Raw genomic sequence first — 23,656 nt, 5'->3', positions numbered from 1 at the left:
CACGGTGTTAATCATTTCGAGTCACTTTGGATATCTCACACCTCATTTCAGCCGTGCACTGAACTCAGTGAGTTATGTGAGCAGCTATGGCACTGGGCTAAAGGACCTTGTGGACCCCCTGACCAGCCTGCAGCTGAGATACCAGCCTGTACAGTGAGCATAAGGCCCCTAAAGCAGCATCTGTCTGCTCTGAAGATCTGTGAGCACCAAGGCTTTCATCTGAGAGTGCCAAGGTGTGGGTGCAGAAAAAGCTCTGCAGCCAGGAGCTCTCATCAGCTCATGTCCTACCAAAAGCCTCGTGTCCTCCCATGAGGAGGTCTGTTTTCTCACGTGGTTTTGAAACACAGATGCAAACTGCTGCAGAGAGGTTCTCCTGGTGTCGCTGCACGGCTCCACTCTTCCAGTTTCGGAGAGCAGTGTATCAGCTCTTTGAGGTCCCAACAAGATGTCTTCCTGCAGTTCCATAGCAGCCAGCAGCACCCCCAGCTGCCCTACACTGCAGCTCTAGGGGAAGGGCAGCAGCTGGAAAAGCAAACTTCTCATTGCTTCCATGTAACACAAGCAGAGCACTGAGAAGAGGATCCCACCACTTGTGTGTGTGTACACACATATATCGGCTGGCATGTGGTACTTTCTTCTGGTGCTCATGGCCAGCCATCACCTTGACCTTGCTCCAGACATGAGCAGGCTACTTTCCTCTCCACTATGCACCAATAGGAGCAAAGGACATCTTAAAGAAACACTACTGAGAAAAATACTTTATAAGACAGATTCCTTTGTATTAGCAATCAGTTGATTAAGTCCAGGGACCAGCTCAGACACCCTCCTTTTGTAGTCCTGCACTCCTCCCCTGCCCAGGCAGTAAAAAACCCAACAAACTCTCAATCGAGGGAGGGGATGGAGAAAACAAGAGGGTAAAGAACTTGATAATCAACAAGTGCTTCTTTTAGAAGCAGCAGTGTAAAATCATTCAGACAGTTGGAGGGCACTTCCATGCTATTGACCAGAGAGGCAGCGATGGCCCCACGTACGCAGATGTGATGCATACCTGCAAGCACCTTGCTCAGTGCCTGCCAAGGCAGCTATCCCCTCCTGCCTTTGTTCTGGGCTGTGCATAGTACAGCATCCAGTTCCCGGGAGGAGTTCCTGTCCTCTCGTTCCTAGTGCATCCATCTTACTTCAGCATCTCTCAGTAGTAGTCATCCTTCTTGCCATCAGCTCCCTGGATGCCTGCATGGTTCTTCTGCTCTTGGACAAGCTCGAGGTCATCATTGTCATCTACCTCACCACCATGATCCTCCTGTGTGCAGAGGGAAGAGCCAGGAAGGAAAATGAGCAAGGTCCAGCTGGAAAAGAGACCCTAACAGACAGTATCACACTGCTTCTGAATAGAGCTGCTCTGCCATACCAACCCAGCTTGGGAAACCCATGAAAACAGGGAAGAATCCAACTCTGCCAGGGACCTTTAGGTGATGCTGGCAATTCACCAGAAAGTAAAGTAGTCATGTTCATTTTAAGAACACGGAATGAACCAGCATTGCAGTGCAATTTTAACATCTCACCCTGTTGCATGAGAAGATATTTTACCTCCATCACATTTAAAACAAATCCCACCCGTGATGTGCAGTAGCCAGCACAGCATCTATTGGCACCTTTAGGTCCAGATGGTCAGTGCACAAGCCAGGTTCTTACAAAGGACAAGGAGAACTTCTGACATCAGCTTTACTCTTGTCCCTTTCCATTACTTTTTATTTTTATTTTTTAAAGTCTTCATTCCCATCAAGCAGCCCAAACCCTCCTTTCACCAGCAAGTATGCTGAAACCACAGAAAAACTCAGAAGCATCCACTCCTCGTGGGCAAGGAGAGGAGTAACACAACTGGACGTTCTTAGGGATTTCAGGGAATCCTTTGTTTCCACTCAGGAGATCCAGGAGGCACCTGGGTGACCCTTCCTGGCACTCACACAGCCAATGTCCCTTTCACAGATGCCTGGCTCCCAAATACAGCATGGCTAGGCATGTCCCCATCTCCAGGGTCAAGAAAGACGTGGAGCTGTTGGAGAGCAGAGGTATGTGGGCTCCGGGTTTTGCTGGAGACTCACCCCTCTGAGCAGAGACAAACCTGAAAGCAGCGCTTACATCTGCTTCCCTAAAAACTGAGTTGTGCTCAATTCCTGACTGCCAACGTGCTCAGGTAACAATTTCACTAGAGAGGGAAAGGAGGGGAACCTTGGTGTCATACAATTTCTTGCTCCTGATCTTCTTGATAGTCATCCATTGGGTCCTCCCTGGGCTTGACAGGTCTGCCAGCATCCTGGAAAACACAGAATGTCAGACACTGTTAGCACTGCTCCAATCCACTTCCATTCCCCGCAAGGAAACAGCTCTCTGGCACTGCTGCTTCAGGCCTGGAAGACACCAGGCTACAGCTCAGAAATCAGGCAGTGAAACAAGCCCACATCCATTTGCACCATCCTTCCCAGCCCCTCTCCTCCCCAAGCATGGTTCCACAGAAGCCCACTTGAGGTCTTCGGTTTCTTCCTTGATTACATTGGCTTGGATTATTATTATTTTTTTATATAATTTCACTATTGGTCACGATTTTAGAGCCAGACAGATAAAACACTCCTTTTTAAAATAAGCAACACTCAGCTGCATGTCAAAACAAGCTAACATTTCCCTGATGCACAGTCTGGCTTCAGACAGCAAGAAGCACTTTAAAAAATAAATGGCTTCCACCTGCAGGCAGGCAAACAAGAAGTCAGGACTCCTGCACCTTGTCACTGCTGTCAGGTCTGCTGCATGCCCAGGAACAAAGCTTCAACAAGCAGAAAGGACAGGGCCAGAGCAAGATCTGGTACTGACACACTGATCTGCAGAAAGAAGTTCCTCCTGCTTGTCATGCCCCTGCAGTGGGATTATTGATCTATTTCCCTTTGAGCCCTTAAGCTCTCTGCCTCCTCCATTCACAGCTCTCAGTCTCTCCTGCTGGCTGTCCTCGTGTCACTCACCTTCAGTGGCTTCTCCTTGGACTCTACTTTTGCACTGGGTTCCTTAAACTTCTCCAAACCTCCCATCTTCTCTTCAAAGTCGGGTCTCTCCAGCTCAGCTTCCTCAAACTCATCCTCGCCTTGGTTATTGGGATCCTGGGCTGGATCTGCAGCATCATCAGGCATCTGGGCAAGAAAAGCCACTTGTGAGTACCAGCCAAGATATCCACACAGGATGCAGAGGCCAAGATGAGCCCACCCTCACCAGCTGGGAAAAGCTGCTGCCCAGGGAGGATGTGGGGTTCAGGAGGGAGGACCGACACTGCATGATTAGGAGTACAGGAACATCATTCACCCGAAAGAGACCACAGATCACTCTTAGCAGTATTCCCCTGCCTTTTTCCCATTCTCTAGTTCTATCCCAATCTTTAGTCTGCTCTCAGGCATTTCAGGCTCTTCTCATTTGAGTGGTAATGAAGCTATATAAGAGGCACAAATGATCTTGCTGCAGGCTTTGTTTCTCTCTCTAGAGCTGGTTTCTTCTCCACGGGAGATCAATTCATGTCAATGCAGTAAGCTGAATAGTCACAGGGCTGTTTTGCAGCGTACTGCTTTCCCAGAACTGTTATCAGTAGGTTCTCTCTTATGTATTTGACCAGCTTTACAAACATCAAGCAGCTGCTTTCTACAAATTCAGTGGTTCCCTTTTTACACTTCCCTGGAGCTTCAGCCTCCTCCAGTACCTTTCTGCTCATTCAGCTCCCATCCAAGACAGTTATCCTCCCACCACACCATATATAAGAGGCAAGGGGCTATCAGCCCTCTCAAGAGTTTGGGACTGTCACTGTTCACTGTCATCAGCAAATTATCTTCAGTTGTACAGAGAAACGAATCCATCAGCCAGCCATATTACAGACATATTCCTGCTGCTAAAAAGGTTTTGTTTCCTTTTTTCTTTTCTTTTTGTTTTTGAAGTGGGGGAACTAAGATGAAGAAGCATATCCAAGAGCCTGTGCTGGCTCAGCACTTCACCAGCCATACCTTTAATCAAGAAAATGGATGGTTCCACACCCCAAAACCCTCCAGAACCAGAAAGGAGTTTGGAAATGCTTTCCCAGAAGTCACCATGACATCCATCAACTAAAGTGCAACAGCGGGATTTTATTCAGAAGAAGGAATCCTGATCACAGCACAGCAATATTTCTTACCATTGGCTCCTGGACAACAGCCTCTTTCTGAGAATGCAAGTTCCCCCTCTCAATCATTCCAGCATCTGCAAGGAAGTGGGAGAGTTATCAGCATAGTCTCTGGATTAAAGACAGAAAGAGAGCAGCGATACAGACTGAGCCGGTAGTCCTTAGAATGCTAATGGGATGCAGGGCAGAATTTCAAGTGGGATTCTCACAGGAGCCTCAGTTCCCAGCTTCCCTCCCTCCACCATTCCAGCCCTCTGAGCTCAGCAGAACATCTCTGCAGATATTCTCAGACAGGACCTCTGTACCCAGAAGTCTGCCTGAGCTCCCTGCTGGGTGGGTAGCTGTAATATTTAATTGTTTTACCCAGACAGCATCAAGATTTCTGTGGAAGCTGCAGCTTAAAGGAGGACCTTCAAGCACATGCAGAAACATTTTCTAGCTTCCAGCACATTAGTGCTGTACCGCAGAGGATTAGGGAAACCATACCCATTTCAAGCTCTTCATTATCCATCCTTTCTTTCTCTCCTTCCTGATCACTTATTTGATTCTCTGTCCCCCTCTTCTGACCAGATGGCTGCGAGCTGCCCTTCTGAGTCTCCTGCCCAGGCCTGGGGTTGAGGTGAAGGCTCTTGGGATAACTGTGTGCTTGGGCATCATCCATCTGGGCATTCACTTTGCTGACTATGTCCTTCCAGCTGCAGCAAAGGCACAAAACAAAACAGACCCCACCTCACCACCTCAGCATACGCAGGAGATATCTCAAAACACCTTTTCAAGATGGTGAACAACCTGCAATGCACACAGAAGTCTGTCTTAACGTAACGCCTAAGTGGCCTCAGCTTTAGCAGCTTTTTGAATCTAGCACATTAAAACCACACCAACTTCCAGTGAGAAGCCCAGCCCTTAGCTCAGGTTCCTTGTTACAGAGCCATCAGGGCACACTGGCTGTCAAGAGCCTGTCTGGAATCTGCTGGTCTCAGCCACCCAGTGCAGCATTCTTGGCACCAGCCACATGGCCTCTTCTGTGATTCAGTGTTGCTCTTGGCATTGATACCTTCTGACAGAGCTGGCTTATGAACTCATACCACAAATAACGCTCCGTGTAAACAACAGCCTCCAGCTGCTCAATAATTTCTTGATGATAGATCCAGGAAAAGAAAAACATACCATATTCTTTGTCCTTGTGAAGCCATTTGCCAAAACAAAGCCAATATTTGCATTTTGTTTTCACAGAACAGTGACAACGTCCTTTCTAGACTCGGAGCAGCCAAAGACAGGCCACCCTGCTGCCCCAGCTTCAGCCTCTGCCCTCAGTTGAAGGCACACACGTCCCTCCCTGTATGAAGGCAGCACGACCTCTGTGCTGTCACTGTGTGCCCCTGCAGATGCTGCCTACTAAAGCAACATGGTATTACTCTGAGGAAAAACTAAAGACGCCTTCAGAGAACAATCTCTGACCTGAGAAGTTTGCAGGTTTAGTGAACAAACAAACAAACAGGGCAGAGAAGGCAAATGAGTGGAATCTGGCTGATAGCTTGAAATGAAAACCAGGAGTTTTTTCATACAGATAAAACAGGAATTACATCTTTTCTTCTTCTTCTTTTCTTCCTCAAGTAAACTGAGCAGCCATGACCTGAACACACCCAGGGGACAAATAAATTAAATAAGGAAGCACTATTTTCAGAGCTGGTTTTTGAATTTCAGCCAGAATTTGATGAATTACAGCCCCAGAAAGACATTTTCTTCCTTTCGCAAAGCAGCTTCGAATTCTGTGAGTACTGCTGAGACAGAAAGCAGTTCCTCCTGTGCCTGTGTAGCAAACAGTGTGACTTCTCCAGATGAAGCTTATATCAACTATATCATCTCAAGTGCAAGTACACAGGAACACAGGACAAAAACCTCTGGTGGATTCTGTGTCCTCACTCTGGCATAAGCTAGTGCTGTTTTATCCCATTCTGGATGCAGCAGTTTTAGGATCACAGGTCTTGGAGAGCAGAAGGGAGCTTTGCATCACTAACCTCTGCATTTGTGCTGGTTTGCTCCCTGTTGAGTGGTGGTTGTCTGGCACCTGGGGCTTCTCTGCTGCAGAAGGCTGTTTCAGATCAGCCAGTAACAATCCAGGAGCTTGGCTCTCCTCATGGCTGCTCACCTGGATGCGCATCACCATATCCACATCCTGCAGAGAGGACACACATACACTTTCAGGATATACACAATCTTACTGCATTCTTTAGACCTCCCCCCCTCCATGTGGGCACATTCGAGGGCCAGAACATCTTTTGCCAGAGAACAACAGACTCAGAAGTGGCCCAGAACAAATCTACAGCCCTGTGTAGCTGCCCCGTGGTGTGAGAGCTCACTCTCCTTCCACACAGCCAAGAGGAAGAGATTTGAATCCTATGAGATCCTCATCTTGCAAAGTAAAGACAAAAGAAGCAGCAAAACCACCTTTTAAAGGAAAAATCACAGCAAAACATATGTTGCAATTATAATAGTTACCATAACTGTAATTTAACTGTATGTTGATTGCCATATTGTGCCTTACTGTGCTCACTAGGACAGACTCACAAAATGTACAGCAGCTCCCAAGCATTCTCACGGCCATTCACAGCCCTGAATGAAGATGTGAATCTCTTCTTATTTCAGTGCAGAGCACAGGAAGCAAGCAAGCAAGGAAAACACAGAAGGCAAACCCAGTCCCCAGTGAACCCGCTTCCTTTTTCAAGAGAAATGAATGCTGTTTTTTTTTTTTTAATACAGGCTTGTGAAGTGAGACAAACTCAGTGGCTCTGCCTGGTGCAAAAATAAAGCTCCAGGTCTGCAGAACATACTGGGCTTCCCTTCGGCAGGCTGTTGACAGTTCGGGTGAATCGGATGATGTGACCGTCCCCGTGTCCTGCAGGCCAGGCTGGCGGAGCCTCCGGTGGTGGATGGGCACCTTGCAGTGGGACCGGGTGGGTGAGGGGCCTGAGGCCATCGTTGCTGTTGGAGTTCTGGCCCCGGAGCAGAGATCCATCTGCCTGCTTCCGAAGCCCAGAGACCTGCGATGCCAGCGAGCTCCCAGCAGGGCGGTTCTCTGGATTGACTGGAAAAGCCTGCAGAGAAGGGAGGACAAGAGTGAGCTCCTGAGGAATGGGCTCTTCCCCCCAGTTCAAAACCCCAACTCCCAGTTCCCCAGGACCACCACACCTTCTGCCTCATGAGCTGCAGTTGGCTGTTGCCTGGATCCGGGGGCTGCTCCTTCAGCACCTGGAGCTGCTGCTGCCCCTTCCCTCCTCCTCCTTTGAAGCTTGGCATTTTCTGCAGAGCTTCCTTGAGCTGTCTGAACTCTTCCATCTGGGTCTGAGAGGACAAAAGAGAAAGAGAAACATTACACGATGATAACAGGGTTGAACAGCTCCTTGCTGAGCTCTCACAGCCTGTTGTGCAGCATGGACACACTGCAAAAGAAAGACAGACGTGGAGATAATCCACAGTCACTAATGGCAAACTCAAACTAGTCTGCAGCTTCCCTGCCAGATTTCACCAGTATTCTGTATTCCCCCTTTGAGAGTCCTGCATCTTATTTTATTGCATACTTTTACCTTAGAAACAGTGTCGAACAGCAATTCTTTGAGCAATGCTATTTACTGCACAAGCCACTCATGTAATTCCTGCTTTTGCACAGAAAAGCCTTGTCATGGCTCTTGTAGGCTCCCTCACCTCCCGTGCTTCTCATCTCCATTCAGGTCAGCTTTTTTTCTTCTGTGGCAGCATTTCTCTGTAGATACTGTCAGCCCCTCCAAGACGAACACAACTGACATAATTCCACTTGACAATTCAATTTACTTGGTGAGACAAATGAAAAATCAATTCTCCTGGACTGTTAGACAAATGTAACACTTTTCTCTTTATTGCAGCTTATTTCTTCCAGCTCCAACCCTGAGAAGTAGGACTTGGAAAAGCTATCCAGGAAAAGCTCCCCACTCCTACCCCCATTATTTATAGGGAAGTGAGCTTTTCATGTGCTTGCCAAGGTACCTGGAAGTGGACCAGAGTGGGGACTGGGCAAAGCAGGAAAGCTTCCAAGCAGCAAGGGAAGTTTAGCAGGAAATTAATTCCTGAGCAGGCTTTGTTGATTACAGTTCTTCCCCCTGAAATTTGACCTTCAGACAAACATTAAAACAAAACAAAAAGCCAATACAATGATCCACCAAAGCTAGAATAAAAAGAGTGAAAAGAGGAAAAGAAAGCCAAGAGCTGACAGGGGATGTAGCCCCTAGAGAAGGACTGCTTCCAGCCAGAACCAGCCAAATGCTCAGTCCTCTGGGTAGGGCTTTATGTGGAACACATTTGCATCTCTGAAGGATGAACGTGGCATCTAGAGTGCAAATTGTTCTTCTGAAAACCATCCCCTGCCAGAAGGGAGCCAGAGCAAGAGCAGGACCCAGCACGAAGGCACCACGAGGAAGCATGGCTGTGCTGGGGGAGGGTGGGTTCCCATGGGGTGCCTGGTCCTGCACATGGCACCCAGCCCCACCCAGGGGAACGTGATTCCTTTCACCTTGGTGTTATGAAACACTGCTGAGATGCCAGAAATAAATGACCAGAAAATGGAACAGAAAACTGTAGGATTTAACAGTAGGCTCCCTGTCAAAAAAGATCCGAAGTGTTTTCTGAACTCATTGGATCAAGCCCTGCTGCCTCCCAAGGAACCAGAAATAGCAGAGCAGACAGATGGCTGGAGCATGGCTTTATAACACAACCGTCTGGTACCTTTGGAGCAGGAGCTGAGCTCTGTCTCCCACTCCCTGGGCAAACCCTTTTACTCTTGCTCACTTCCACTGTTGGCAAGAGATGACAGTAACATGTTTCTTGCCAACTGCTGTCCCCATTGGTCGCAGTACTGAAGGGTGGCAGCACAGAGGTTGCCATCATGTCCTTCAGTCTGCAAGAATTCAGCTCAGCAGCCTTAACCACCTCCAGCCAAGTAAGTGACAGGAGGCATCCCAGGGTTGGGGATAAGCTGGTTCATGCTCACTTGCATATCTGTATTTTCAGCTACAGATTCCAGGTTGGAGAGTTTTACTTGCTCCTCCTAGCAGACACAGGCAGCATCCATGTCAGAATAAAGCTGGTAACTAGATTTACTGTTTAGAGAGTTTCATGGTGCACAAAGGCTCCAGGGTAAGGTTGGCCCCAGACACCCACGTGTTGATTACCTGGGCATTAAGAAGCTGAGAGTGGACTTCTTGGTGGGCCTTGCGAAGAAGCTTGCTCTCTTCTCTCAGTTTAAAGACTGTATCTGCAAGAGAAGAACAAAACTATATAAAGAGCTGTTTGTGCAAGTGCAGCATCTCTTTCCCTCACCCTAAATTCCTCTGAAACCGGCTATTTCTTTCCTTGATCAGGACAGATTGAAACACTAGCTAGGGACTTAAATGTATCTACGAGACCTGAAACACTGTTCCTTCCACTTCTTCAGTCTCTCATCCATTCAAGGAACATGATCCCCTCCAAAGTGCCTCTGCTATCTATTGGTAGGGTGGGATTCCTGCTGCACTTGCTGTCAAAATAAGGTTTTTATTTCTTCTTCGTTTCCCTTATCCATTGCAGGTGGAGAGCAATGCTCAGCAGCCCTGCCTCAGGAACCTGAGGGCTGAGAGACACGAGAGGAGTGCACATTGAAGCTGTGCCTTGAAAGGAGAGTGCGACCAAAACAAAACCATGCAGGCAGCATACAGAGAGCAAACAGGACAAGTTAGGCCCCGGGGATGGTTATTCTCGTGCTGTTAAGTAGAAGACTGTGCCCTGCAGCTCCCAAAGCAGGGTCTTTTGAAGCTCTTTGCATGCTTAGTGCTTCAGCAACAAGGCACAATGAACTTATGTTTCACTGCCTTGCAGATAATTGTGTACCCTCCAATAAAAATGAAGATGGTATCAAAAAATGTCAGCCCTATTTTGGAGCCTGAAGCTCTCTTAAAATATCACCATAACCGCACACAGTGATTTCTCAGCAAAAAGGCATTGCTGCATCTGCCCTGACAAAGAAAAAAAAAGGAGACTTTCCCCATAACAGGACAGTCACTGTCTGCACCGTAGGCCAAATCACATGCCTGGCTTCAGCTCAGCAGTGGCTGAGCTGTTATTACAGCAGTGTATCTTTCTAAAGCACCCATCCCCGGGACAGGACAGTGCTGCTGAGGTTGTGCTGCATTCTTCCCTTGTGGTGAAGTCTGTTAACGACAGCAGGAACAAAGACTGCTAATGCTAAGACCTCTGGCCACGGTGCAGACATCCCTCAGCCCTTCAAGAGAACCAGAGGGCTCTGTGGTGTAGGAGAGATGTCCAAATGAAGCAGTTTCACTTGAGCCAATGCCTCAGTCACATCTGAGTCTTCAAAGCACGTTCAAAACCTGGAAATCAAAACCTTCTTGCCAAGATAAGAGGCAGAGCTGTGAGGTCTTGCTCCAGATGACATCACAAGGGGTTTTTAATCAATGGCATCAATAGGACAAAAGTTTCAATTGTAACAGTGGAGTCCCTTTATCTGTAACACAAGCTCAGCAGTGATCAAACCCAGCCCTCTGCCTTCAGAACAGGTTGTGCAGGGGAAAATGGAAAGTGCAAAATGGGAGTGGGGGGAAAAGCAGAGGACAGGCTGTGCTAGGGTGTGAAACGCAGCATAAATAGACTGCAATTTTTACAAAGTAGAGGAGAAAATAGATCATAATGCAGCAGGAGGGGGAAGATGCAAACAAGATTAAAAAAGCTCCTGTTAGCAACATCAGGAAGCTTCAGCAGGCTCAGCAAGAGCGTACACTTATATCTTGTTAATTAGCAATCAAAAATCACTTTCAGAAGGAGGTATTTAGAGGAACAGGGCAGGGACACCCCAACAGCATCACAACCATTGGGCCGTGTGGCACAACAGCATCCTCCTCTCAGCCTGCTTCGTCAGCAGCATGAAAGCTGCCCAAGCTCTGAAGCAAGCTGGATGACCATGAGCTACCAAACCTCATTCCACCACTGAGAACAGCCCCTCACACCTCATCCTTCCAGCACCCCTGGGGGAAAGGTTTCCTTTTCATTACCAAACCTAGCACAAATCCCTCAGTTCCACTCTAACAGCTTGGATCTCTCTCTTGTTCTTTATTCTAGCTGCTGACAGAAGCATGTCTTCCATCACCTCTCCTTGGGACACATTATAAATAGAAGGCATTTATGGAACATAAGAGAAGAAAATGAGGTATTAGTAACACTGCTAGTTCTGTGTCTGCCACCCCTCAAGAGACTTCCTTGCTCTGTTGTGTGCCACAGTGATCAGTGCTTTCTGTTAAGGGAAGAGTTAGAAGCCATCTTTGAGCTTAAAGCACAGAAAAGAAGTAGGATGAAATAAACAGCTGCCTAGGAAGGTGGACAGAGAATATTAACACACCTCAGCCTTCAGCTGACCTTCCTGCCTAGCTTCTGCCTTCACATTGCTTTTCTGATCACTATTATTTCTCGTGGCTGAATTCATTCTCTTGCTGTATTGGTGGCTGCATGTTTCAAGAAGAGAATCACATACTTAGGTCTCACTTGCTCGTGCTCAGGGCTGGCACTGTACACTCACTGTCTCACACTCACACAGATCTTCCTACAGCATCTGAACATCTTTTGGGAGCCCTGGAGAACAACCACTGTCCTCTCTGGAGCTTACAGTCTTTTCTCTGCCTAGTGTTTTCCTGGCTCTCCATCATACTCACCCTGCAAATTGGTGACTTGGTTATCCTTCTCCTGCTGGAGTTGGGCATACTTCTGGCTGTGGGTCTCCAATGTCTTACGATGTTCGAGTTTCAGGCTGTTGTGCTGCAGCTGCAGGTCAATCAGCTGCTTCTTGACATCTTCATGCTGGTTCTGAAGACAAAAAGAAGTGCCAAAGTCAGTACAACAGAAGAGGAGAAAAGTAATTTAACTGCTGTCAAGTGTTACTCAAGTGCCTCTGTTTAATGAGCTGCTTGAGGAGGCAGAAGAGCCTCTGAATCCTCCAATAAAGTAAATAATAAACCCAGGTACAAAAAAAAAGTGTTCTTCACGTGGTGTAGGAGGGATGCAAAATGCCAAATAAACTGAAGGGAGGTCTCCCCAGAAGCCACTAAAATAGAAGATAAGCGTGCAAGCAAGTCCACTGCTACACGAAAGAGAGATGGAGACTCTGGGACACAGCCAAGAACACTCCTACTCCTCCCCAGCACTCAGCTTTGCTGATATCACACCCAACTGCTGTGAAATGCTGCTGAAGTCCCAGGTCCTTTCCAGAGCCCAGAGATGCTGAAGGACAGCATTACGTGCAAGGATGAATGTTTCTGTGGTGCAGGTAGCACCAGCTCGACTGTTACAGGAGTAATGCTGCATCTCAGTGAGATCTCAGGGAGATGGGCCCACACTCCTCACGTTAACATGGGAGTCAGATGCCAGGATAACAGGACCCTCAACACCACCGACCATGTTTGAAGCAGGCCAGAACTCATCTGATAACAGCTTTCCAATGCACTTCAGTCTCCTCCTCCCACCTCTGCAGTGCCCAGGAACAAAACACAGAGACATCCTTCTGCTGAGACCCACTGAACCAGAATTCAGCTCCTTTCAGGTTCCCATGGTAACCCACAGACACTTCCACATGAAGTTTGTCAACACCAATTGCGTATGCAGACGGATTGGCTCTCAGGTGAACCCTGGCCTCTCCACACAGCAGCTCCTAAGAACTCAGGCAGCAATTTCAATTGGCCTTCCCATGAAACAAATGTCTTTTTTCCTTTCTTTCCCTCTCTTTCTTTAATTTAGATGCTATCGATGCTGGCATTTATCCTCAGTAAAACAAAGTGTCTGTGTCCTGGGCATTCTCTGCTGGAGCAATTATCCTCAGCTAAAAGAAAAGAAATAACTGAGCTCCAAAAATAAATGCAATGCAGAAGAAAAAGCCTTCAGTATGGCAGGGTCCCAGAGAGAGAACAAAAAGGATGCTGGGTTAATCAGATCACAGGACTGGGAACAAAAATAAAGAGAATTGAAAGAAAGATTTGTGCTCTTGTTTCAGAGGCTGTAGGTACTTACAGCTCCATCAGAGCTGCAGGCCAAAGCAGCAAAGGGGAATCAGACCCCTCAAATCATTTTGATGCTAACCATCTCAGAGAAGCCACCAATAGCACATGAGAATTGGTTTTAACACACGATTCAAGGAACATTAAGCACTCATCAGCTCAGGTCAATTAATTTCTGGCCCACATTCTGTCTGATATGCATAATGTCTGTCCCCAGACTGCTCACAGTTAGGAAAAAGAGAGGAAAAAATGGTCCTTTGATAGCAGCAGGAGACTGAAGAGGGAGAACTGCTTGGCCAAGGTCACCCCAAGCACCTGATCCCAGTCCAGCTCATTAAACACCCAGAGCATCTTCACCCCCACGTATAGTACTCATGTATGCAGATTTCCAGAGAGACCTAAAGATGCTAAGCTGCAGGACAGGAGGACTGGAACACGCTATATGCACGCTGTGCAAACCCAGAGCCCGTGCTGCCATCATGCTCCACTGTGACTGTGCATATCATGCCAGCACTGTGAGAAATCAGCTTGTCTGTGGGGAACAGGGAGCCCCTCATCTCAGCTGGGTGGAATTCTGCCAGCAAGACTTTGCATCTCACCTTTCTGTTAGGATTTGGGCAAGATATAGCTGCTGCAGCTCAGGCACAGCATCGCACCGTGCCCGGGGAAACAAGCAGGGATGGGAGGGGAGAGAGAATAAAATAGATACCTCTGAAAACCACCCATTTCTGCTACAATTGAGAAGGCAGCTCTGTAGACTGCATCGTACAAAAATAGGATCAGTGGTTGAAAGCTTTGCCCACAAGCAAAGGAAGGGCACACCTCATTGCAAGTTCCAGGTTCCTGCAGTTCAGGAAGCTCGTGTGAACAGTTCTTTTGTTTAAAGCCTCCCACCTCCCTGCCCGAGTATTCCAGGAGTGCTCGGAGGCATTCTGCAGAAAGATGGTAAAAAAAGAAAAAATCCAATCTCCTCTCAAGAGGATGAAAGGAGTTATAAGGAGATGAAATCTGGCCCCAGCAGGGGACTGCTCCAACTGCTGTTTTTGGATAAAGCCAAGCCCCTGAGATCGGTCTGCCCATTGCAGATGTTCATCAGACACAGGTAACTTCACTACAGATCAGAATGGCAGCTTAGGAGCCAACTAAGTGTGATCCCTTTTCTCTAAGCAGCGAAAGGCAACTGGAGGCTGCAGAGCTGTGTGTGGAGGCAAACCACAATCAAACCTGCTACACACGGCATCCGTGCCCACGAACACAAAAGCCAGATATGATCATATATCTTCATGGAAGTCTTTGGCCACATCTGAGACCTTCAGATTAGGTTAGTTGCTTCTGTTCAATGCTGAAAATCCTCAGTCACCCATTTTTGCTTCCTCAGTAACAATAGTGTTGGCAGTAACACTCCTTGTGAAGAGGATAATACAAGTGGGAAGCATTTTTCACCTGTGCTCCAGAAACAAACATCATTCCCAGCTCTGTAGCTAGCTACAAGCCAAGCTGAATGCAGCACTTCCAGAGAAGAAGCTGTCCACCAGATCTCAGTCCCAAAGGCCTGTCTTTCAGCAGCTGTAAATGCAGTTACAAAACAGATGAAAAAATTATTCCAATAAAAGGAAGCAAGAGAAAGGGAGCCAGGATGAAGTGCTCTCACTGCCCCCATGAGAGAAGCAAGCTGGACCACGCTGCTCATGTTGTAGTTGCTATGAGGATGAAAACTACTGCAGTGTTCCCAGAGTCTGCAGAGCTGGATGATGCCCAGGAGAACTGCACTTCCCTCCTCCCAGGGCTTGGATCCAAGGGCAGGCAGCTGGGCGTCCAGCTCTGCTCAGTGGTGCACAGTGCTGCTGGAAGCCAGCCTGCTCTCTGAGCCCCACAGCTAAATCACCACTGCCCTGGGAACACTCCAGCTTGAGACACTGAGGAAGTCACCAGCACCAACAGACCACAGTTGCACTGTGCTAGCAAAACCCAGCCCTAATGGTACGATAAGTTCAGTTAGGGTAAACAGTAAACTCTAGAACACTAAGAGTCACCCCTATCTGAGCTGCTCATGTGGCCTCAAGCACGTTCTGTTATCCTAATGGGGCAAGCTGCAGTGAGGAGGCCCATTTTCATGGTAAGGAACACAGAAGAAAACATGCAGAGCAACACTCCTTTGTGATAAGCCACACAAAGACTGCCATTGAAATGAGGTGTACACCAAGGATGTAATCTGATGCAAAGTCCAACAGAATAAATAGGAAAACTCCCAGCAACATGAATGGGCAGGAAGGAACATGCCACGGTGTGGCCCCCTCCCTCCGGGCTGGCACTAGCTGCAGGAAGCCCAGGTCTGTCCCAGTATCTGTGGTAAGGAAAAGCTCCAACCTGCCTTCCTGGGCACTTCCTAACTTGCAGCAGTGAGTGAGTACTGGAACCAGACCACATCCTTACCTTCAGGATCTTGTGCTGGGAACTGAGGGCCCCATATCTGTTCATAGAGTCTTGCTAGGGAAAAATAAATAAGTAAATTAGAGTCAGCAGTGCCATTAGGTCTCAGGAAAGCCAAGAGCTCAGCCGAGTACAAACATGTCACTTAGTCCTAGAGCAGCACTGAGTAGATTGCATGTCCTGAGCACACTCTGTTTCAACGTTTCCCTGTCAGCTTTGCCACTCACAGACCAGTAGAAATCATTTGCCTAGCCCTGGAGAAGAAAATGGATAGGCTTTGCTCACGGCCTTTGTTCTCCACATTCCCTGCAGCATGTATTGAATTTAACTCCCCCAGGATTCTTCTGTACCATGAAATTCTCAGAGCAACTCTCATTGCCTGCAGCACAGGACTCCCTGCCACACCAGCAGCTGACAATCAAGCCTTCCACTGTGCTATCACACGAGAGAATAAGCACAGTAGCTCTGGCACAACACAGTCTCTCCCTCAGGTGAAAGAGATCTTTCAGCACCAACAGCTGCAAAATAAGATCAGCCCAAGTTGTCCTTGTACCATATGCTCTTGTCATGTCACCTCAAGACAGCAGCCCCAGCCTTATTAGCCTAGTAGCACTATAAAGGTGTTTAATTCTTACACGTGTGCATGCATGCTCTGAGGAATAAACCGTACCCACCTTCTCCTTGTTGAGAGCTTCCTGAGCTTCTAATTTGTACACTAAAAAATCTAGAGATGGAAGAGAAGAGAATTAAATGAGCAAGGATTTACGAGGTCTTGCCTGTGAACATTTCGTCTTGTATGTCAGCTTTACAAGATGTGACAGTCTGTAGTGTCTGTGTACCACGAAGCACAGGTAGGCCAATATTATTAACAAGCCCTTGTAGAGCTCAGCACCTTCAGATCACTCCTGAAAAGTTTACTATTTCCAAGAGAGAGCAGGCTAATGCCAGATGTAGCTCTCTCTTCTGGAGTGCTCAGACACCATCACTCAGATTAGACTCAGAATACAGACAGGAATATGGGAGAACAGAACCCACGTCCCAGCTCACAGGCAACAGACAAGTCAGCTAACAATTCCCTATGCACATTCCAGGGATGAGCCTCACCTGGTGAGTGTGTCCCCCCACAGCAGAGGGTTGGCTGGCCTCTGCTCCAGCGACTTACCTTCCTTTGTCTTTTTGTGCTCCCCTCGCTCCTTCTGCAAGGATCGCTCCAGTCGGGATCTGTGCTCATACACAACTGGGGAGGCAGAAAGAAGCAGAGCATGAGATAAACCCTGACATTTCTTCCCAGACATTCTTTTGCAGGTTATGCACACAGGGATGCACCTGGACGTCAAGTCCTGCCCCAGAGCAGGCCAGAATTGCCCAAGCAATTTGACTTGAGCAACAGCCTCTCGTTTCCAATGGGCTTCACAGTGCTGGATTTCTAGTCTCTGCACTCAGGTTTCACTTAGGAACCCAAGCTGTGAGCTGAACTGTGTGTTTATGGGCCAAGCCCAGTCCTAGGCTCGGGATAACCAGAGACTGCCAGGTTTTCTGCTCTGCACCAGCAGCATGCAAGAGAGACATTTTTTTCTCCCCTTCTCCATCCCAGCCATTAACTGGCCCACAAGGACATTAAGGAAGAGTGTGCCAGCAGCTCTCTCTCCTATTAAACACAAAAGAGCATCTGTGCTCTGTGCAGAGGAGCAAGAAGATAGAAGGACGAGGCTGCTTTGCGCAGCAGCCACATGACAAATGGAAGTGCCAGAGAAACTTCCTGATGGATGATGATTTTAATGCACTCTGATGCCTGAATGCTAACAAAGAGCAGTCCCTGAGCCACAGCGCTCAGCTGCAACCAGAAGCTGCTCCATCCCCTCTGTGCAGAGGCTGCCACATAACAGCATGGGGCTCCAGGCAATTCAGATGCTGTGGCAATAAAAACCTGGCCTCCAAAGCCAAGGATTCTGGGACGAGTCACACTGTGGGTGCTGCACAGTGTCCAGGAAAATGAACCGAGGGGAGTGAGATCATCACACAAAATGAGATGCACTTGGATCCTAGAAGTCAGGCCAGGACACCTTCATAAACAATACTGCAGATCAACCAGGAATTGCAAGGCCGAGGCAGGGACTGTACAAGGATCAAACTTAGGTCAGAGCAGTCCTGCCTGCCCTTCCACCTGCAGGTCTCATACCTCTGCAGACCCTGAAAGAAGAACCAACAAAAACCACCCAAAGAAAAGCATCCTGTTGCCACCTCTCCCATTTCTCTCTAGGAAGGGAATCCCATCCACCCATCTCCTCTGCTTCCACTTCTGCAAACAAGCAACAATGAAGTTCACAGCTATTCACTGATCAATGGCAGCCCAGCACCAGTCACATCTCATAACCAAGCACAGGTTTTAGCCTTCAGATTCCCTGCAAGCGAAGCAAAACCCAGATGTCAGGGTGAGTTGGTTGCTTCTCACTTTAAATAACTGCCAAGCCTTCAGCAAACCTGCAGGCAGAGCAAGGAGAGAGCAGAGACTGATCACAGCACAGAGACAGGAGCACGGCGTGCACAAATCCAACACGGCACTGAATGGAGTGGTGGAAAGAAATACTCTCCAGTATCTCTCACACAGACTTGCTTCTCACACAGCTCGTGCTCCCACACCACTTCCTCCAAAAACTTCAGGGAGCTTCGAGTGTTCTGTTGGATCACAGAAGATCCAAGATCTGGTGGCTTTACTAAGGAGATTCACCATGACTGGTGTTTTCCTTCCCAGCTGGAAGTGCTTCTTGTGCCCAGAAAGAGAAACCCCAGCTGCTTTAACTCAATGACTCCTAAGCTGGATGATGCTGGCTGGGTCCGAGGTTGGGATCTCTGCAGTACTCTGGTTTACCAGCAATGGATCTGTTGCTATTTACAGTCATCTCCAGCAACAACTGAGAGTCCAAGGAAATTAGGGAAAGAGAAGAGGAATAATTCAAGCCAGGCATAACAAGGGGCTGAGACCTAATGATGTTGGTGATGGTAGTTTGGTAGTTCAGTTCTTTCCCAAGCCACCTGGAGGCAAAACCCAGCCAGGTAGGCCAGCAGCTGAGGCACTGAGGGCTCAGCTTCAAAGCTGAAACCAAATCCAAATGCCTCAGCATCCCATTGTCCCCCACTAAGCAACCTCAGTGCTTCCAGGTGGTGAATTTTCCTGGACCGAAATCAAGCTTCAGCACTACAAAACAGACCATCTGGCTCTTCCTGGAGTGCACTTCTTTTAGACACTGCAGGGATGAGGACTGTTCCTCAGGCTTGCCAGCTTGGGCTCGTGGTGAGACGAGCTCAGTTCAACCTTGGAATGAAGAGCCATCCCCCAGACAGACAATCACACCCAAGCAGTTGCCCCTGAGGTAACCTCCAATGAGTTGTCATCTCCCCTGCCCTATTGCCAGCTCTGCACAGACCAGAGAAGTTGGAGTGGGCTTTGCAGAGCTCAGCAGCTGCTTAAAGCTGCTGCATAAAGCTGTCTTCCTGCTCACCTCTGCAGTGGGACCCAGCAACAGCTCGGCACGCCAAAATGGCACTTACAGCTTCAGCAGACAGGAAGCCAGGAAGTCTTTAACAATTTGCAATTACAAGAGGGAACGGAGGGTGATCGGTGCCTAAAACTAGGCTGGAAGCCAGCCAGATCTCAGCACTAAAGCACTGTCACCTGCTGACAAATGAGCTAAAAATGCAGAACTCGAACTGCTGAAACAATGAAATCCCACGCAGAGTCCTGCCTTTGGGAAAGGAGAACAGGCCAGGCCCTCCGCAGACATGCTCTCATTTTACAAGAGCTCAGAACGCTGGGTGAGTCTGAGAAGGGGTTGTTATCTCAGCTGTGCTGTGATAAACATCTGCCAGGGAGAGGTTAGGAGATCCATGACAGGAGGAGAGTGATTCCAGCTTCGCAGGCAGCTCCAGCTGATCACCTAGAGAAAGCTCTCTTCTCAGTTACTCTCCTCGATATAGCAAAGCACCAAATACTCCTGCCAGCCTCCATCCTGTCACATCACAGCTGACAACCCACACCACCAATCGCTCGAGCAGCAGCCGTACTCCAGAACCATCCAGAGCTCAGAGTCCCCCACGTCCCAGCACTTCCAGCAGTGCCCAGGAGCTGGCAAGGAGCCTCCATGCAGCCTCAGACACACCTCCACCCTCACCCAGCACCAACACCAGAGATGCAGGAATAGAAAAGCCCAGTAGATCACTCCTTGGTGCCACCTGGACCGCAACAGAAGGGAGCCCAGGGAGTGGGTTTTCTTTTCACGCTCTGTTTTACCCTACAGCAAGGTCAGCTTTGCTTTTATTCTGAGCAGGAGGAGGTCCATTCCCCAGGCCATACATGGAACAGGCATGGCCAATTCGAGACAGCTCCAGAAATACAGCCCTGCTTCCTCTTCCTACTCACTTTTCTTCTCCCTTTCAGCCACCACCAGCCCTTACCCTTTCCAGCTTTATTTACAGAGGCAGAAGCATTAATTATGCTCGGGTGCATGAGGAAAAAAACGAACAGCACCGAATTTCACCTCATAACAAACACACCTTCCTTTTGCAGAGGTGGGAAGACCAGTCAGACAGAAGACAGAGAGCAGATGAAGCCATGCACCGAGGCAGCGTGGGGCAGAAGAGCCCCCAACATGGGCAGCCAGCTCCCAGCCACCAGCACAGGACACAGCCAGGCACACAGCACTGCTCCCCCCTGCCAAGCATCTCTCCCACATCACACATTAAAGAAAAAAAAAGAATCTTTGCCTTTTAAAATTGTTGGACAAGTGGCTTCTGAAAATAAAGAGTGTATCCATGGCAACAACTGTATTTAGGAATCAGAGGACTCGCAGAGGGTTAGAAACCCCAGCAACAGGCGACAGCACTGCTATTCAAACACATTTGGAGAGGAAAAATACTATGGGCCTGTCTCAGCAGCTGGCTGCAGCCAACCCAAGTGGGGTTCCCTGGGGCTGCTGCTGTCAGCTCGCTCCTTAAGGAACCAGCCCCTCTCCAGGGCAAGCAAGAGATGCTGATGTACCAGAAAAATGTGGGCCAGCCTCTGCCCTGCTGGTGTCTGCTTCTCGAGCATGGGATGCAGGGCGAGACTGCAGCTCCAACTGTGCAGCACATCAGGAGCTGAAGGTGTCTGAATGCCTCATGACGGAGTAAGAAGCACAGGAAGCAAGCTGTGCAAGCATTGCAGTGAGCCCATGTGCTCGCTGGGTTGGACTCACACATTGTCTCCCGAGGACACGTACTTTCAAAACAAGAATCCCCCAACCACACCAGCACACACATCACACTTTCCTCTCTGAATTTACAGGTAGAAACGCACAGCCCCTGGGCACAGGAAGCTTATGTCCAACACTCAGTTTGCATCCCAACATTGCACACAAAACCACCTGAGGAGGTTTAACCCAGAGCCACAAATCTGGGGACTTTCCAGCCGTGCAGCCCATAGAAACAATGTCACTTTGTATGCAAACAGAGGCCATAAGGGATACCCTGCATTTGGTTTTAGTCCCAGGAAGAGCTCTGGATTTAAATGCCATAATCTAATCCTGCTCACTCGGAGAAAAAAGCCTTCAATGAGTGCCCTGACCCCAGGGCACAAAGCACCACATGCCAGCAGCATCCCTGTCCACAAAACCCCATCCTCCTGCATTACACACAACCACTGACTACCAAAGAGTGGATTTCCCCCCAGCCCCTCTGCAGCGAGTTCAGCAAAGCCCTCTCCGGAGCCCAAGCGTGCTGGCACAGGGAGAAGGACTGAAACACGCAGATCTGCGGAAGGAGAGAGTTGAGCAGCGATCTCAGCCTTCCCTGCTGGAACAGCTCCGCAGACCCCAGCGTCATTCTCCTCCAGTCAGACAGCTCTGTAAGCAAGACAGAGCAGGGGGTGTATTTACACCACGTTTGCTTTCCAGCAGCTCTCGCCAGAGGAATGGGTTTTCCTGCCCTCACCGCTCACCAGCCTGCACCTGGGAAGGGAGCTCGGAAAAGCCCACTCCTCACCTAGCCTGTGTTCTTGTGGATTGTTTTTCAGGCATCCAATCAACCCCAAACAGACTGGCAGGAGCCACAAGCCGATCTCCTGAGAAGAAGATGATGATGGGTTTATTTCCTCGCAAAGGAAACAGCCTAGACGATACGATGGCAAACTCTACTGACGGACCCCTTTTTGCCTCTTCGTTCACTTTCTGGACCTGGGGAGCAGTCAGGTCTCAGAGCCTGCCTACACAGGTCCTGTTTGCATTTTGCTCCACGTTTAGAACGATGCAGGGTTACCCTTCGTGGTCAAAGATAACTATAGGGAGATCAGGACGGCTGTGATGCTACACTCCAGCAAATGCTATTCCCTTTGCTGCCGTGTGCAGCAATTCAGCCTCGAGGCCGTTTAATTCCAGGATGCAAAGAGGGGGGAGGGAGAGGGAAGGGAAAGGGGGAAACAGCGGACAGCATCGTCTTAGGGCTCTTCAAAACCTCACTCCACGAAGCCCCCCCACTCATCGCTGTGCTGTGCTGGAGCAAAGGAAGCTCAGCAGGCGCTCACTCACCTTGGAGCTGGGCAGACAGCGCTTCCTGCTGCTGTTTGTATTTCTGGGCCAGGGCTTCGGCGCTCCTCACCTTCTGCTGCAAGTGATGGTAGAGGAAAGCTCCCGAGCCCAGGCACGCCACGGCCAGCAGGCAAAACCCGGTCTGCAGGAGCCCCTTCTGCCTCCTCGAACACATGCCCGTGCCCATGGTGGGGCTGAAGCAAAGCGATGCAGTGCTCTCTCCCTGGCGCTGCTTAAAGCATCTGATTTATTTTTTTTTTCTCCCCCACACAGCTCCTTTGCTCAGAAATCCACAGATCCCCTCAGGTTACTCTGTGCAAGATTTGATCCAAGTCTCGCTTCTCCTGCTCCCCAGCCCCCGGAGAAGAGGAAGATGCTCCAGGAGCGGGTCACTCCTCATCGCCCGGCGGAGCGCAGCGCAGCCCAACGCCGCTGGAGCCGCGCAGCATCGAGGTCCGGACCGGGGGGACCCGGCGGAGGGGGACCAGGAGGAGGAGGAGGAGCAGCCGAGAAACTTTTGCTTCCCATGTGCTGCAGCAGGAGGAGGGGAGGGCTGTCCCACCTCCCCCTCTCCAGCACCGACCGGAAAAAATAAGCCGTGGGATGAGGAGTGCTGCTGCTGCTCCCTCCCCTCTGCTTCCCTCCCCGCCTGCGGCTGCCGGGGGGGCCGAGAGGAAGCGGTGATCCCGGGGCTGGGAGAAGGTCCCGGGGCTGCGAGAGTGCCCCGCTGAACCCCCAGAACCGGCATGGGGTCCTGGGGTCCTCGGCCCCTCCCCCCTCTCCCAGCCGCCTGCAGAGCCCACTGCGGGCAGCGCAGCGGACATCGCCGCTCCCACCCAGAGCGACTCAAATCACCAACTTCTCCCACGTGTTTGCTTTCCCCTCCCCTTTCTAAACAACCCGACGAGCCCGGAGCCTACGTGGTGGGCACTTGTTGCTATCGGGAGGGACGCTGGCGTTAGGTAACAAAGGAAGCAGCCTCAAAACCTTAAGGTTTTTAAGGGTAGGCTGCTCGGGGCAGTTCATTGCAGGGGAGTTGGACTAGATGACCTTTAAATGTCCCTTCCAACTGAAATGGTTCAATGATTCTACACGGGCTGCTCTCTTCTGGCAGAATCCGACCCGTTTTACCCGGGCAGGAGATGATGCTGGGCAGGGCAGGAGCAAAAGGGAGCACAGCCGTGTGCTGAGCCCCGTGCGATTGCTGAACCCCCCCCAGGTTTGTAATGAATCTTGCCTGCATCAACCAGGTCGGCTCATCCCTTATCTGAGCTCACAAAGACGCTTCCTCTGGAGCCCTGCCGAGTTCCACGTTTCAGGCATCTGGAGGATAAGCAAAAATCATAACAATTAATGCTTCAGCAGCAATTGCCCTCTAAGACTCAGGAACAGTTTCACTATCGTTAATGAAAGCTTTCTGG

At 49.4% G+C, this 23,656-nt stretch overlaps 1 protein-coding gene across 1 annotated transcript; it reads right to left on the bottom strand.

Moving 5' to 3' along the window:
- Window positions 1–496: 496 nt before the first annotated feature.
- Window positions 497–22,489, bottom strand: LOC136049588 (Golgi integral membrane protein 4-like). Its single transcript, XM_065737959.1, has 14 exons — window positions 22,236–22,489; window positions 16,841–16,915; window positions 16,353–16,402; window positions 15,682–15,735; window positions 11,914–12,064; window positions 9,388–9,470; window positions 7,376–7,528; window positions 7,018–7,281; window positions 6,205–6,362; window positions 4,673–4,881; window positions 4,199–4,263; window positions 3,012–3,176; window positions 2,243–2,314; window positions 497–1,300 (listed from the first exon to the last, which is right to left on the bottom strand). Exons 1-14 carry the CDS (start codon window positions 22,420–22,422, stop codon window positions 1,190–1,192), a joined length of 1,797 nt encoding a protein of 598 aa, XP_065594031.1. The 5' UTR covers window positions 22,423–22,489; the 3' UTR covers window positions 497–1,189.
- Between the last annotated feature and the right edge of the window lie 1,167 nt (window positions 22,490–23,656).

The sequence above is a fragment of the Cyrtonyx montezumae genome, unplaced genomic scaffold, assembly GCF_038088225.1.
Source record: "Cyrtonyx montezumae isolate F1298 unplaced genomic scaffold, pur_monq_1.0 scaffold_21, whole genome shotgun sequence".
NCBI lineage: Eukaryota > Metazoa > Chordata > Aves > Galliformes > Odontophoridae > Cyrtonyx > Cyrtonyx montezumae.
The sequence above is the reverse complement of the archived record's forward strand: the minus strand, read 5'-3'. Positions and strand labels throughout refer to the sequence as shown.

Excerpts from the sequence above, each read along its gene's own strand:
- LOC136049588 (XM_065737959.1), bottom strand. The coding sequence starts at position 22,422 with ATGGGCACGGGCATGTGTTCGAGGAGGCAGAAGGGGCTCCTGCAGACC. Across the intron at positions 16,916-22,235 it reads GCTGTCTGCCCAGCTCCAAG|TTGTGTATGAGCACAGATCC; the intron begins GTGAGTGAGCGC and ends CTGCCTCCCCAG. Across the intron at positions 9,471-11,913 it reads CCAAGTCACCAATTTGCAGG|ATACAGTCTTTAAACTGAGA; the intron begins GTGAGTATGATG and ends CTTCTCTTGCAG.